The 14,258-nt window shown below is 38.7% G+C and overlaps 1 protein-coding gene across 11 annotated transcripts in view; it reads right to left on the bottom strand.

The window, feature by feature from the left end:
* Positions 1 to 14,258, bottom strand: part of celf1 (cugbp, Elav-like family member 1) — a 36,170-nt gene that overhangs the window by 15,725 nt on the left and 6,187 nt on the right. For 9 of the 11 annotated variants that reach the window (XM_067439691.1, XM_067439653.1, XM_067439700.1 and 6 more), the window contains exon 3: positions 3,228 to 3,350. The exons of 1 other annotated variant lie outside the window; for it this stretch is intronic. In XM_067439691.1, the coding sequence (XP_067295792.1) occupies positions 3,228 to 3,331 (104 nt within the window). In that variant the 5' untranslated portion in view covers positions 3,332 to 3,350. Of the gene's footprint in view, positions 1 to 3,227; positions 3,353 to 14,258 lie in introns of all 11 variants that reach the window. One more of the 11 variants, XM_067439667.1, reaches the window with a different exon arrangement.

The following is a 14,258-nucleotide window of genomic DNA, read 5'->3' as shown; positions in this document are numbered from 1 at the left end:
CCTGCTCAACCAACATATACAAAGCCGTAAATGGTTTTCTTAATTAAGCAAAAAATGTTGTGCACTAATAGTTTACAACTAACTTTATTTGAAGTCATAATGAAATAGAAGGAGCGACAGATGTTTTCCTACATATTGTGACAAACATCTGAGTGGATATACCAGTTGTTGATTGTTGAGATGTGGGTCAAAATTGGAGGGGCAGAATTTAAGCAGACTTTAAAAATTGAAGAAATCCGGCACCCGGAAATGTTGTTTTCACCTATCGGCATTTTGATTAAACATTAGGAGGCCTAGCATTACAATAATTCAACATTTAGAGTCAAAATAACGGATTTATGTATGAAAAAATACCACCAAAACATAAAAAAAGAGAAGGGAAAATTTCAGATATCACAAAAGAATGTGATGAGAATGAATTTAAAAAAACATCTTGACAGAGCAGAGCATGAGGGGAAGCAGCGAGTGATGTCACTGGACAGGCCTGAAGCACTGCTTCATCACTCCCTTTAGCAGCTGCTGATCAGTGGAGTGACAGATCACTTTAAGAAAACACAGCATTGTCCTGCTGACAAAGAGCAGCATTAGCCAGCAGCTAAAAGGCAGATTAATGCATTGATCGATCAAAGGACAGCAGAGCTTATAAAACCTTCCACTTTGTCGATTTTCCAGCAACTAGAACATGTTCAGACAAGCAGATAACAAAGATCTCTAGAAGATCATCCAATCTGGGCCAGAGGAACATTGAGTATTTACAGGGACAAAAACATTTTAAGGTTTGAAAATTTGTTTCCCAATGAACTGAAAAGTTCCTGAAGCCAAAGTCACAGAACAATAAGAAAACAATGTTAAAGAAGATTCTACCAATTCAACAAAAAATACTAAACCTGAAATGGAAGAACAAGCTAAGAAACTGGAAGGAGATAAATTAAGATGGTAGCCCTATATGAATGCAGCCTTGAATATGAAGACTATTAGCAACAAAGAACTCTTACACAAATAACAAAAAGAAAAGAGAAAGCAATTTACCATAGCTTTAGCTCAGTCAGCGGTTTCTGGCCCTGTTCTTGGTTAAATTATTCCCTTTGAGGTTGTAAAACCTCAGTGAGAATAACAAACAACCCTTGTGACTTCAATAAGACAAACCACTAAAACCTTTTACTGAAGCATCCTGCAAAAGCAAAGAATGAACTCTTGTATTTCATATGTAAACCTTTTATTAATATCAGGGCAATAGGGGCAATAGATCCTATCCTATAACAGACCTGGAACAGACATTTCTTCAGAAGGCCGAGCAAGAAGTAAAATAAGGTTTTCACTTTCCTTTTAAAAAAAACGTGAGTGACTAAATCATTGACAATGAGAAATATTTCCAAGATCACGCCAATAAGCACTGACAATGCTTCAATCATATAAAACATCCTACTCTCCAGATTTTTAACTTCTCTTTTCTTTGTGCTTTTCCTAGGCAGCAGTACAAAGATTATGAAATGTCCAAAACTCCAAATACCATCATTCAGCAGATCAAACTAGATAACATCTAAAACTCATCATACAGTCAAAGTATTGTGCTTTATTTAAGGAGATGTTTCAGACCGAGTATGTATGACAATACAGTCTAATAACAAAAAAAAAACCTACATTTACTACAGGGTTAAGTAGTAAACATGAACTTGGACCCCTCACTGCAGGCCTCTAACAGGCATTGACTTTCAGCTCCCTAATACTGAAAATACTGCTTGACATTTACAATCGCTGGCCTTTCAGCTCAGTAAACAAACCAGTAAATCACTCAGAATTGACAAACCACACTAATTAATAAAAGTCTCTACACGTAATTAAAAAATATATATATTCCATCTTTAATACAGTGACCATCAAGGAGAAGGAGAACTTAAGGTATTAAGAGTGAAACCCAAATCAAGTTGAGCCAAGCTGAACAGTAAAGTCTGTACTCACACTGGGTTGGAACTCAAACTGCAATGGTCCACCATCATCTCCGGAAGAAAATCCAGCTTAAAAGAAGCCATTTTCTTCAGCACTTCACCAATCAGTAAGTATCAAGTGAACACTGGCAGAATCCACAAAAACAGACTTGTTCACACTAAAAACGCTAAAACAGCCACAGCAACTATCCGTACGACGTCTCTCAAGGTTCAGAAGTCATAAGAAGTGACATGGGAACAGCTGGGAGTGAGAGGGAAGAGTACACCTCATGGAGGCTGATCAGACCCCACAAAACTCAAATCAACATGGAGCAAAGAGAGACAACGATGAGGCTCGGCACTGTGCTGGATGACAAACACAGGCCGTAGCTCTGGTCACTGGGCTGGGACTGAGGATTAGGATGGGCCCGAAAGGCCACTAAAAGCTGCACCCCTGCTCCCACAAAGGAAAGTGCTGATGGAGGGGGACTTTTTTGTGAGTTTTTCTCTTAGCAAAGCAGAACGGAGTGCAGAGTCAGATAAATAAAGTGTCAGATTGATGCTGATAAGCGTGAGTGAGCGGCAGGAATGAATGGGGACAGGCAGCTCTGTGGTAATCCCCGAGCTGAAGCGCCCCCAGGACACAATCGTGTTCCGGCAGCGGGCCACGAACGGTGCACTGTTCCAGCATGGAGGGGTGACGGAAGGGAGGGAGGAATCGGGGTCATGCAACAAGGGTCATGTTATAAGCTCGCAGTCAAAGGCGTCAAACAAAACAAGCCACAGGCAGACTGAGGACTACTATTTAGTCTAGTTTAGCACACAAACACCAATGGAACTATAATAAGCATAGGCCTATAACAAATAACATTTTTTACAACAACTCTTTAACTGCCATAAAATAAATTAAAACAAATTATATTAGTTTATAAAATGCGGATTCATTCAGAAAATAAAGTATATGAATAATTTATACAGCAACATAAAAAAGAAAAAATGTTTTGGCAATTAATCAGAATGTGATATTTTTTTTCTTCCTTAACAGTCTGTCAGATATTTAAATAGGCCATGACATCATCCTTAGTCATGCAGTAACATCTGTTGGGCTGCTCACTTTAGGTATGCTTACTATTTAGAAAAAGGAGCAGTGACAAAGTAAGATCAAGTTATTTTTTTCCTTCTCGTTCCAGATTCAAAGAGAAGCTGCTTGAAAGACTTGTTTTCCACTGAGGAAAAGCCTGTAGATAAGAGGGTATCCTCACACCCCTTGGGTAAAAGGATGTAGAGTGTATGTGTTCTTACCCGCCAAGGGCAGGTACTTCCACAGCAGGAAGGGAAAGCTCGCATTGAGGTTGCCCGATCTGCGCTGTGGTCAGGTAGAGGGCTTCAGCGTCGATGCTATCCATCCAGTGACTTTGTTAAATGCTACAGAAACACACCAAACATTACAGGACACACACATCAGACACACAAACACAGGTAAACACAAACTGGAAGGGAAAAAGAAAGAACAAGAGAGACGTCTTCTGACAATAGACGGCGTGCAAACCTCAATGTCACAAAACTGCATGCACACAGAAAACACATATGTAGAAGAGTGAGAAGGCACTTCCTGGATGATCCAAACATAATTATGGAAATGACAGACTATAATCTGAGAGAAAGCCATTCTTACTTTCATTGGAGGTAATCAGTTTGTAGAGAGCCAAACACAATGGTTTCTTACATTACAAAGGAGAATTCTCCATTAGTCAGAATCTCCATTAGTCAGAATTCAAGCTCAGACAAAACCAGTTGAGCCCAAAAAGTATATTTTCAATTTACTTTTAACAAAGAGAGTTACTGAAAGCAGAGTGCATATGACTGTGAAAGCACTGTGTAAAATAACCTTTTTTCTGCTCGGAAACAAAATATAAAGTATCACATACCCAACCCCAGTGACCATCATACACAACACAATTATCTGTGAAATCAGTCAGCTCAAATCTGCAGACTGACTCTGACTTTTAGCAACTAGGCTACACTACTTCTGAACTACATTAAGGCTACAGTATTACAGCTAGTAATGCTACAACTTTTGGTAAGCTGCCTGCTTCCCAACACTGTGCACATCAATAATTTATCTTCCCTTTGGGAAACTCATGCCATGCAGCTGTGATGTGGCTTCTGACCCTGGGAGCATAGCGAGAATGCTCTAAGACCACAGGCCATGCCATGTTTTAATGACTGCTGAGTGACTGTGTGGCTTATTCATGGACTGTCTATGTAAGGCAGTGTTATAGGCCTTTGGGGTGGAGGTGGGGGGCAGAGCATATGGTCAGCAGAGTTCATCTAACAACAAACTAACTCTCGAACACCGGTACAGACAGAGAGCACTGTGGACAAATGGAGTTATTCCGAAGCATCTGGAACAACCCAGCAGCTGAGAATACCCCAACCAAAGACCCACCCACACATGACTGATCAGAGAAAGGGGTATAGATGGACCTTTACAAACCACCCATTACATAAAGGGCACTACCTTCCTTTTGCTCTTTGTATGACTACAAAAATAAAAACCTGTACTACTTCCTGACCACTGCAGAACCATATACCACCCGTTCGGAATGCCAAGGGTCATAAAGCATCGACCTACACACACAGCTCACCCACTGTCCAAAACAGAAGGTTACTTCATGGCAGAAAACTAAAACAGCTAGTTCTATTGGAAATAGAATAGGAAAAAAAGTAACTAAACTAACAAAGTGTCTAGAGATGGCACGGTATGAAAAAAAAAACGTACCGTTCGGTTCGCTTGTCTCGGTTCGGTGTGCGTCACAAGGTTTGACGCATACCCAACGTAGCCTTGGGCCCTTATGTTACCTCAGACAGTGGGTGTCCTTTTTGCACAAAATAAGAGGCGTGTGGACATACTTACTGTGTGTCCACACGCCTCTTATTTCGTGCGAAAAGGACAAGCAAAAGTAAAAGACAGTTAAAGTGGAGTGCTGCAGGTCACGTCAGGTGTAGAAATGGCAGGTGGGAGAGATAGGGAAGGCTGGCTGGAGTTGGAGGATGTGCCAGTGTCGTATAACACCGGCTTTACACCGCGCGTGCATGCATTGCGTTGGCAGGGCAGAAGAAGTGTGTATGGGGAGCGGGAGCCGCATATGCCCGTTTTGCATCCACACTGCCGGTGTTTGCCTCGCGCGGCTCGTGTATTGCAAATACAGACGAATATCGTTCATTCTGTCACCTTTTCTTGTGTTCTCATGCTTTGATGGGCAGCAATTATCTGCTGCAAATGCGACCATGCTCCCCTCTGTCCCAAACACACATGCAACTAACATGTATATAAGTATAGTTTACATGATAAATGTAACATTAAAGTTAAGATAAGTTTCTAGTTTTAATAATTTAAACAGGCCTTTAAAGCTTGGGCCAAAAGCTGCTCACACTGATTGATGTTACACCAATGTGTTGGACAGCGTAAGCAGGAGACAGCCAGTTAACAACTTCTACATGATATAACTTTTTTTAAATACGGTTTCCTAAATTGTGGAAGATTAAACTATATAATCATATGCTAAAGTAAATTTCTAGAGTGTTAACAATTCAAAGAAAAACAACAACTATACAGAACCGAAAACCGTGATGCGAACCAAACCGTGGGTTTTGTGAACCATGTCATCCCTAATAGTGTCTAAAAGATTCAAATTAAGTTGTTCTGGTTCACTTCACCAGCTTGAGTGCATATTTGATTTCTGTGAAGCACGGGGCATTAGATGCCACAGCAGCGCTGCAAAATACAGAAAGCATCTCCGCCAAGATCCAAAGCAGCTTAGAGAAATCAATCAGGTATAAAAAAATCAGCTGTTGGTGCATTAACCCTCCATTAATTCTGTTGTCCAAAAAAAACGCACACATACAGGACATTTTTAAAGCTCACAGTTTACCATTATGTACAACAAAAAAATAAAAAATATGTGAAACAAATGAGCAACTTTTGGGGTGGTTTCTAAGGTCTGATTGGTTCAAAATAAAGTGAAACTATATTTGAAAGCATGCAGTGATGCATCTCTCAGATAATGAAAATACAGTTAATTGCAAGATGTGCAGCTGAAATCTGACATATACATAACATTGAGAACACTATTGTAATAGAAAGTTGTAAAGACTTTGTGTTTATTTGCTCGAGTTTTTAGCGTTGTCACTGGAAGGGCACATGCAAGTTGTAATATTAATTTTATGTAATATTAATTTTATGTTTTATAAAACTCAATCTCATTTAGAATGTGTTTGGTTGAGTTCATTAACCTACTAACAAAGCTATTCAGTTTACCTGTGTTCATTAACATTTTAGCATCAGCTCAAACTGCAATGCCCGATAGGATTAACTATGACTGACTACATTTACATGGAAAGCAGTAATCTAATTATTAGGGATGTCAACGATTAATCGATCGATTAATTGTCGATAAGACATTTGATCGATAAGACTTATCGATCATCGATTAAGCAGGGTCATGCGCGTGCGTGAGGAAACGGGAGGAAAAATGATGCGAGCGTGCCCGAGTTCTATTTGGGACCATTTTACAGCTGGAGTTTCACCTTCATCATGACTGCAAGTTTGCATGTGCATTCGCAGCCTTTTGTTTTGTGCAAATGTAAGTTGTAATATTGTGTTTATTTTGTGCAGGCCTATCTTTAGCTGATTTATCTCATAAGGATGCATTTAGTTAATAATTAACGTTAGAGGTGAGCGGTAGTAAAAGCGTGGCGGTGATCAGCTTCAGCGTGTAGCTCCAACAGCACTAATAATGACTATGTTTGGCACTTTCATATTACACAACATTAATGAGAACACTATTGTAATAAAACATTGTGATTGTTAATTATTTGGGTTTATTTGCCGTGTGTTTTATTGCGTTGATCCAGGAAGAGCGCATACACAACATGAGTCACACACTCTGACTCACGCATGTAACTTAGTTCAAGGGCACTTGTGCATTCGCATCAGATTGTGCTGAAGTAATTTGTAATATTACATTTATTTTGTGACGTTATATATGTGTGCAATCATATAGGATGCGTTTCTTTCAGCGAAATAAAACGCACTAACAAAAAGCTTCAGTCAGTGATGGCTCCCGGTTTTCATTCAGTGCTTCGGCTTTAGCGCATACAGAGCAATGCATAATAACGATGATTGGGACAGTCATATTATATAACAGAAATGAGAACACTATTTTAATAAATGGTTGTAAAGTCATTGGGTTTAGGTGCCGTGTTCAGAGCATTGTTCCAGGAAGAGCGCGTCTCCCATTCTGAATATGAATATCAGCAACTCAATTCAAGTTCACTTGTCCATTCGCATCATTTTGTGAAGATATATAATTTGTAATATTTTGTTAACTTTATATAAATCTGATTAATCTCATATAGGAAGCTTTTTGTTGAGTTAAATAACGTGCTAGCAAAGTTTCAGTGTAACTTACCAGTGTTGATTCAGCTCATCGGCTTCAGCTCGCGCAGTTCAAACAGCAGCGCACGACTAATAATAACTAGGATTGGGACTGTCACATTACATAACATTAATGAAAACAATATTTTAATTAATCGTTTTGAATTAACTGGGTTTAGGTGATGTTTCAGCACGTTGTTCTTGCAAGTGCGTCCACAAATTCCGAATAACAGATCTGAGGCGGCGTTCATGTTGTATTAGGCTACATGTTATATTTGGTTATTAAATAAGTAATTTAATTAAATTATAAATAACATCGACTAATTTTACAATCCCATAGCCCTTTGTTTAGATAAAAAAAATCCTTCTCATTCATTTGGTAACGAACATGGCGTTTTGAGCAGCATTGCGCACAGGCCTACTGTCATGCTGACGGCTAAAAGCCACTGCTGTAGACGCATATTTCAGTATTATGGTTAACAATTAATCGATTAATTGATCGTTAATTTAAACGACGATCGATCGTGGGAATTTGTGAAAATTGACATCCCTACTAATTATTGACCTTATTCTGAATAAAACAATATTCTGATTAAGGTTGCTTTTAGAATATTCCATTCATGTTCCTGTTTTACATGTTATAAAAGATAGATTGATTAATTACACGTCATTACGCCCCCATGCTACACTGTCTGACATCCAATCATAGCACAACTTTGGTGGGTCTATTAAAATTCAATGGGCTCAGGAAACTTCTGTAAATTTACCTGCAGGTGTTGCTGTTAGTTACTTTATAAAAACTAGTGATTTTTTATACTTATGTAAAAGCACAATCATTTGAATATACTCCAGGGTTTCTACTGATACAACGCCATATGCTAATCACTGAAGTAACCCTTTAATATTCAAATAATATTTTTATTTTAAAAGTCATGATTTTAGTTAGAGGGAAAAAACCTATTGTGACAAGGTAAGTTTGGCTGCACTTTATAATGATGGCATGAAATTCAGCTAGTTTATTTTAAAGGTGTTGTAAAATGGCTTTTTTTTTATACTGTTGTCTGAGGTCAACTAATACAATTTGTGTGTTTTTTACATAAAAAAAAAAGCCATAACGAATTAGGGGTTGCACCGACTAGTCGACTTTAATGCGCTGCCATGATGCTTGACGTCGACTAGTCGCTGGCCTATAGAGGGCACAACAGGATAAGCAATTACCTGACATGCAGACTTTTTCCACAGTTAAAAATTACAAATAAATGCATACTCAGAGCTCTCCACAAGACATATTTGATTATACCATCTGGATGCTCAAAATTGATCGGGACAAAGCACGCTTATTGTACATGCAAGTTAATCATCGTGCTAAACTAATGCGTGCCGCATTGCAACACATAGCCGATCACGCGGAGATCGCGCCACTCTCACAGTACCAATGTATTGTCAACACTGTTCTGTGATCTATCAATAAAATAGCTTAGAAACTGAAAAGTTCTAGCATACATTTCTTGATAAACTCACATCTTCACTATTATTAGCGAGACGATGGGTAGAATGAATTCACACGCAATCAATCACTAATGCATTCATATGTAATCTTTATTGTGCTTCTTTATCTGCATCTTATTCAGAACGAGCAGAAATGTGAGAAATATAACAAACATACGACAAAATAACTGATACAAATTATGTAGGACCAATAACCTTATGGGCAGTGCTGTGTCATATGCCATAGCTGTCCTGTGCACAAGTAAATCCGTGTTCGTGTCTCAGCTCGAGGTTCAGGCTTATTTGTTCATTAATAAAGTCATCAGCGACTAGTCGACGTTGACTCGACTTTCATCACATAAATGTCGACTTTAAAAAAATTGGAAGTCGTTCAACCCCTATAATGAATAAGTAATAGGCTATTTTCTAAACTGGTTTTGAGGCTCTCCTGAATACTGGGTTTTTATTGGCGTGCTGCACTGTAGACATGAAAGTAAACAGCCACTGCTAGGATTGGATAAGATTTGCATATTTAATGAGCTTCAGCTCCCCTGTCAGTTCATGTGAGGAGGGAATGTTTTGAAAGCAGCAACCAAAATAATTCTCTCACAGGGCTTGCAAACCATCCTTATCAAACAAACACAATGATTTCTCTCATCCACCCGCAAATGATTAGAACATTTTTTATCACTTGGCCTGCCGATCAGTAAATATAAGTGCGAACCGCACAAACATGCGCGCCTGAGCCATTCGAATATCAAGTCAAGAGAGAAAACAACACAGATCAAGAAAGGAATGTTATTTCACCATTTAAGATTCACCAGCCTGCCAACAGGCTTATGTTTGGTAGCCCGTCTGGAAACCACATACCTCCAGAATGTTGGGCTTTGCGAGCCCTGGCCCATAACGTTGCATGTCCGAATCTGTCCAAGGCTTATGTCCTATAAGAAGATGCGTTGCTTAATTCATGACAGTACGTGCTTAATTATTAATGACAGCATTATTCTGACTGACGCAGCGGCACTTCAAACAGTGAGATCGCATACAGTAAGTGAGAGATGCATTAATGGATCAAAAACGAGTGTTTTTTCTGTTTTGTATGAATGTCTGCATTGCCTGCGTTTTCTTCAATAGATCCTGAGTCTACGACTCCGATTTGTCCGCGCTGTGAGTGTAACCGCTCTTCACGACTATTTAACCAACCAAAAGGCACATTTAACAAAATAAGCCTCAGAAGTTATCAAAGTTATAAAACAGCGTGTTGACATATATTTTCAAAGCAGAGAACAAATTGCGAATGGCGGTGCATTAAATTGTGCATTGAATTATAGTTATGTATTTGTGTAATGGTGAGCTTACAAATCCTTGTGTGTATTGTGTTGCATGTAACGTAATGGTCATTTGCAGCGTGCATTTGTGGGAAGCTTTGATGCTTTTAATGAGAGCGAAATAAAACAGTTTAAATCAGAAAAAGACGTTGCTGTGCTGTCACCTGTCAGTCTCCCCTCACCCCCCTGCACTCCGCCGCTAAACTACGCCCGCTTTTATAGCATTTTTCAAAACTGTGGCGAGAACTGACTGCTGCTGAAAATGGGGGTTTCATGACCCTTTAAAAATAAATTTTCCCTGAAGCAAACCCAGCGGCTTCATAGCAGCATCCATGTTAGCACTTCACGTTTGATGTGGTAATTTGACAGTAGGCATACACACAGGTTCGAACTTTGAGGACTCGTTCTCACCCCCTAGTGTGCAATTCGGCTAGGTATACATCTGTGCTAAAATATCAAAGTGGAAGTCATCATAGCTTGTGTAGTAGACCCAGTTCCCAAACCCAACTTTGAAAATAGATTAACGATATATTTTTTATTGCCCGATAAGAGTCTCGCGTTGACGCCGATAAGGCCCACCACTAGTCAAAACTAACATTTATTAATTAAATATAATTTTCTAAAATGCCGCTCTCTTGTGCTAGATGTCTGTCTAGTGCATGTTTACAAAAAAAGTGGAAAAGCGGTGCAGAAAATATTTTTGCTGTAACCAAGATCTTCTCCATATTGAGCTTCTCTATTTATGCAATGTTTTGCATCTAGCACCACATCTAGTGCAGGGATTGGGCAACGGTCTTGCAGAGTTTAGCTCCCACCCCAATCAAACCAACCTAAACAAGTTAATCAATGTCTTCAGGATTATCAGAAAGCTACTGGCAGGTGGTTTTTAGTAGGTTCTCTGTAAAAAATGAACAGAACACGTCACCATCTGTGATTAAACTAAACTCATTTAAGCCTTGCTTATTTAAACATTCAAAAGCCAGAAGACGCGAATGAGAACTTGTGCACGCTGTAAGAAGATTTGTGTGCGCACTCATCCAAAGCACGCACACGTCTCAGACAGCAGGCAACATTGAGTTCTCTTTCAAGTCTTGCGCTTGAATGGACAAATTCACACAAAAATGTCAACGTGACCATCTTGATGAGTATCCTGGCAGACATAGTCTGTTATGCTTTAAGTGAACTTATACAGCCAAGAATGCATGTGTAAAGCATACAGCACTAGCATTTTGGATCTGTGCATTGTCTTGAAGTGACATCCATTATTCAAATAACAGAAGACAAGGAAATCACTCACTGCTCTTCATTTAATACCTTTTTTAACTTAAGGAATAATATTTAACTTATAGTCAAATATGCAATGTTATTTTACATTTGATTACTTTATTCCATTTCTGTACCTGAAAACTGGGGGTGTAACGATACACTTGTGTCACGATTCGATATGTATCTCGATACTGAACTCAAGATAAAATATGTATCCAGATATTTTAAGGCAAAATAAAAAGTTTAAAAAAAAACAATTTAGTACTTTTTTATTAATTATTATAGATTATTATTTGCGTTTTTTTATCAGGACCCACATTCAACATTATGTATAGTTGTTGTATGATTCTATGTAAGATTATTAATGTAATAATGTCACTGAAACTCCTCAATCCCTCCCGCATTATTCACACTTTTGATGCAGGCAGCATCTCTCCCCATGCCTGCTATGCCCTGCCTCTCCCACTATTAATGCAGTAAGAATGAACCATCTGAAATGCTTTGAATAATCATACCACTAAAACTAAATGTGATCACTAAGGATTTTCGCTTTAAATGGCATTTGCGATTTGACTTTGAGGAGTGTCACTTTAAATAATATTTGTGCCTTCACTCTGTTCTGCGCTGTTCTGGCAGCGCGTGCACTTCAGATGATCAATGCAATCCGTCACAGCTCTAATCGCAAGAAAGCTCGTCAGAATGACCGCTCTCAAACTGTAAATGTTTAGCCCATCCAAGAATTTTAATTCTGCATTTACTCCCTTTCATGTTGTTTTCGCAATCACTTGAACGTCCGTGTTTACTACAGTATGTGCGTCGTGATAAATATATTAAAGAAGATTTTGATTAGACACTTGATTAGTTATGTTTACATGCCTTTATGACATTCTTTGCATCTTTTAAGTTTGAGAGGAATTGACTTTAAAAATAGAGGGACATAAATCCCCCAGGTTTCATAAACAAATATCTTCATTTGCATTTCAAAGTATTTAAAACGACAAAACGAAAAGAGTTTACATTAGTGGTAGCCTACATTTGTTAATTTGTGTTCGTGTGAATTACACCTTATAAATAAGCCTACTTCAGCAAGTTGAGCCTTTGATAAAACAACTTACAAAAAAATAATCGCAAATCATATCGTTTCCATCTGACATATCGTCATATTTTTGTATCGCGATATATCTTTTAATGATATATCGTTACACCCCTACTGAAAACTAATATTAGACCTACCCGAAAAACACAATTTTATTAGTATCTTTGCTCTAATGTATTTGTGTTGTTGTATTTAGATTTGTTCTTATATATTGTTTATTTATTTTATTTGACAGTATTCCTTTTCCCTCTGAAGATAGCAAATACCAAACCATACCGAAACCGTGAACCTAAACCCGTGATACAAACTGAACAGTCAGTAATTTGAACTGTTACACCCCCAAAGTTAAGCACTTCAGTACAGTGACCCTCCAGGACGGAAGTTGCCCATCCCTGATGTAGTGGGTTCAACTGGATATTATTATTTTTTAACTAGTTTAAATGTACAGGAATAATAATTTAGGGATTTAATAGCATTCATTAGCCACATTAGCAGAAGCACAATCGGGAATGTTCTCGACAGGTGCTACCGACCTCCACGTGGTAACTCCCTCCAGGAGAGCGGTGTCATGATTTAACAGCTGCCATGGTGCAACAACTGTCAGACATGAACTTTCGACAGTGTAATCTGACAGAAATCAAAGCTAAAGAGCTTTTGCCTGAAAGCATTAGCATGTTAAGTACAAAACGAAACTGAAGACTTTCAGTGGCTCAGTACAAGTATTTTAGTCCACTCATGAGTGTCTTAAAGGTAAAGCAGTAGATGATTGATGGCTCCTTTAAAGAGCCTGCACTCTGACACATATCCCTTCCCCCTGTAATGGAGACATAAACCCCCCTGACTTTGCGCTAAGCGCTCAAACTCACGCCTACAATTGCACTATACTCTCCAACTGAGCGCTCTTCTGAAAACCCTCTGTATTTATGTATATACACACTCAAATATGAGCAGAGTCTGATGGAATTGTCAGCCCTCAGTTGCAGATAATGGAGGTGTTGCCATGCAGGACAAAAATCTAACTGCAAAGAACTGCCCACCATAGCAGCATTAAGTGTGTGTGTGTGTGTGTACACAAGTAACCAAGGAAACGGTTTGTCTTCAAATCTGAGCACTAAACACTAAGGAACAGAGAGTTCATTTCATGCAATTTTGCTTCACGCAGCTCTCTAATATCATGACATAAATTGACACAAATGGAGGTACAAAATCCTAAATGACACTGGACCTCCACATGTGTGACTAATACATCATTTAAGCTGACATAAACTGACACTAATTATCCAAACGCTAGTAGCAAAACATCCCAAAACAAAAAAGACTGCAGTCTTCCCACATAGACTTTCCACATATGACACTGGTGGCTCTCATTAAAAGTTCAATACTCCAGGAACTACAAGCACTGAACATCCAAATAGTCTGAGGAACACAGGCCACAACTACTCATTTCTTATCAAAGAGACCTGAATAGAAACTGAAATTCAAGGATCAGTAAAGTTGTTTTGTTTTACACAGCGAAGTTCTCAACAGGTATGCGATGAGGCTTAAAAATTATGAATTTCCATATGTGCCAAAAATAAGTCGACTGCTTTGTGCTTTATAATATACATCTGGTCATGTCTACAGTCAGTGACTACTTGATCAGATAAATTAGTATATGTGGATGTATAGGTTCTCTTTCTCGGTCATCTTCTGTAGTCCTTACTATACTCGTTCTG

This window comes from Pseudorasbora parva, chromosome 1, assembly GCF_024679245.1.
Source record: "Pseudorasbora parva isolate DD20220531a chromosome 1, ASM2467924v1, whole genome shotgun sequence".
Classification (NCBI taxonomy): domain Eukaryota; kingdom Metazoa; phylum Chordata; class Actinopteri; order Cypriniformes; family Gobionidae; genus Pseudorasbora; species Pseudorasbora parva.
This window is presented reverse-complemented; position numbering and strand designations above follow the sequence as displayed.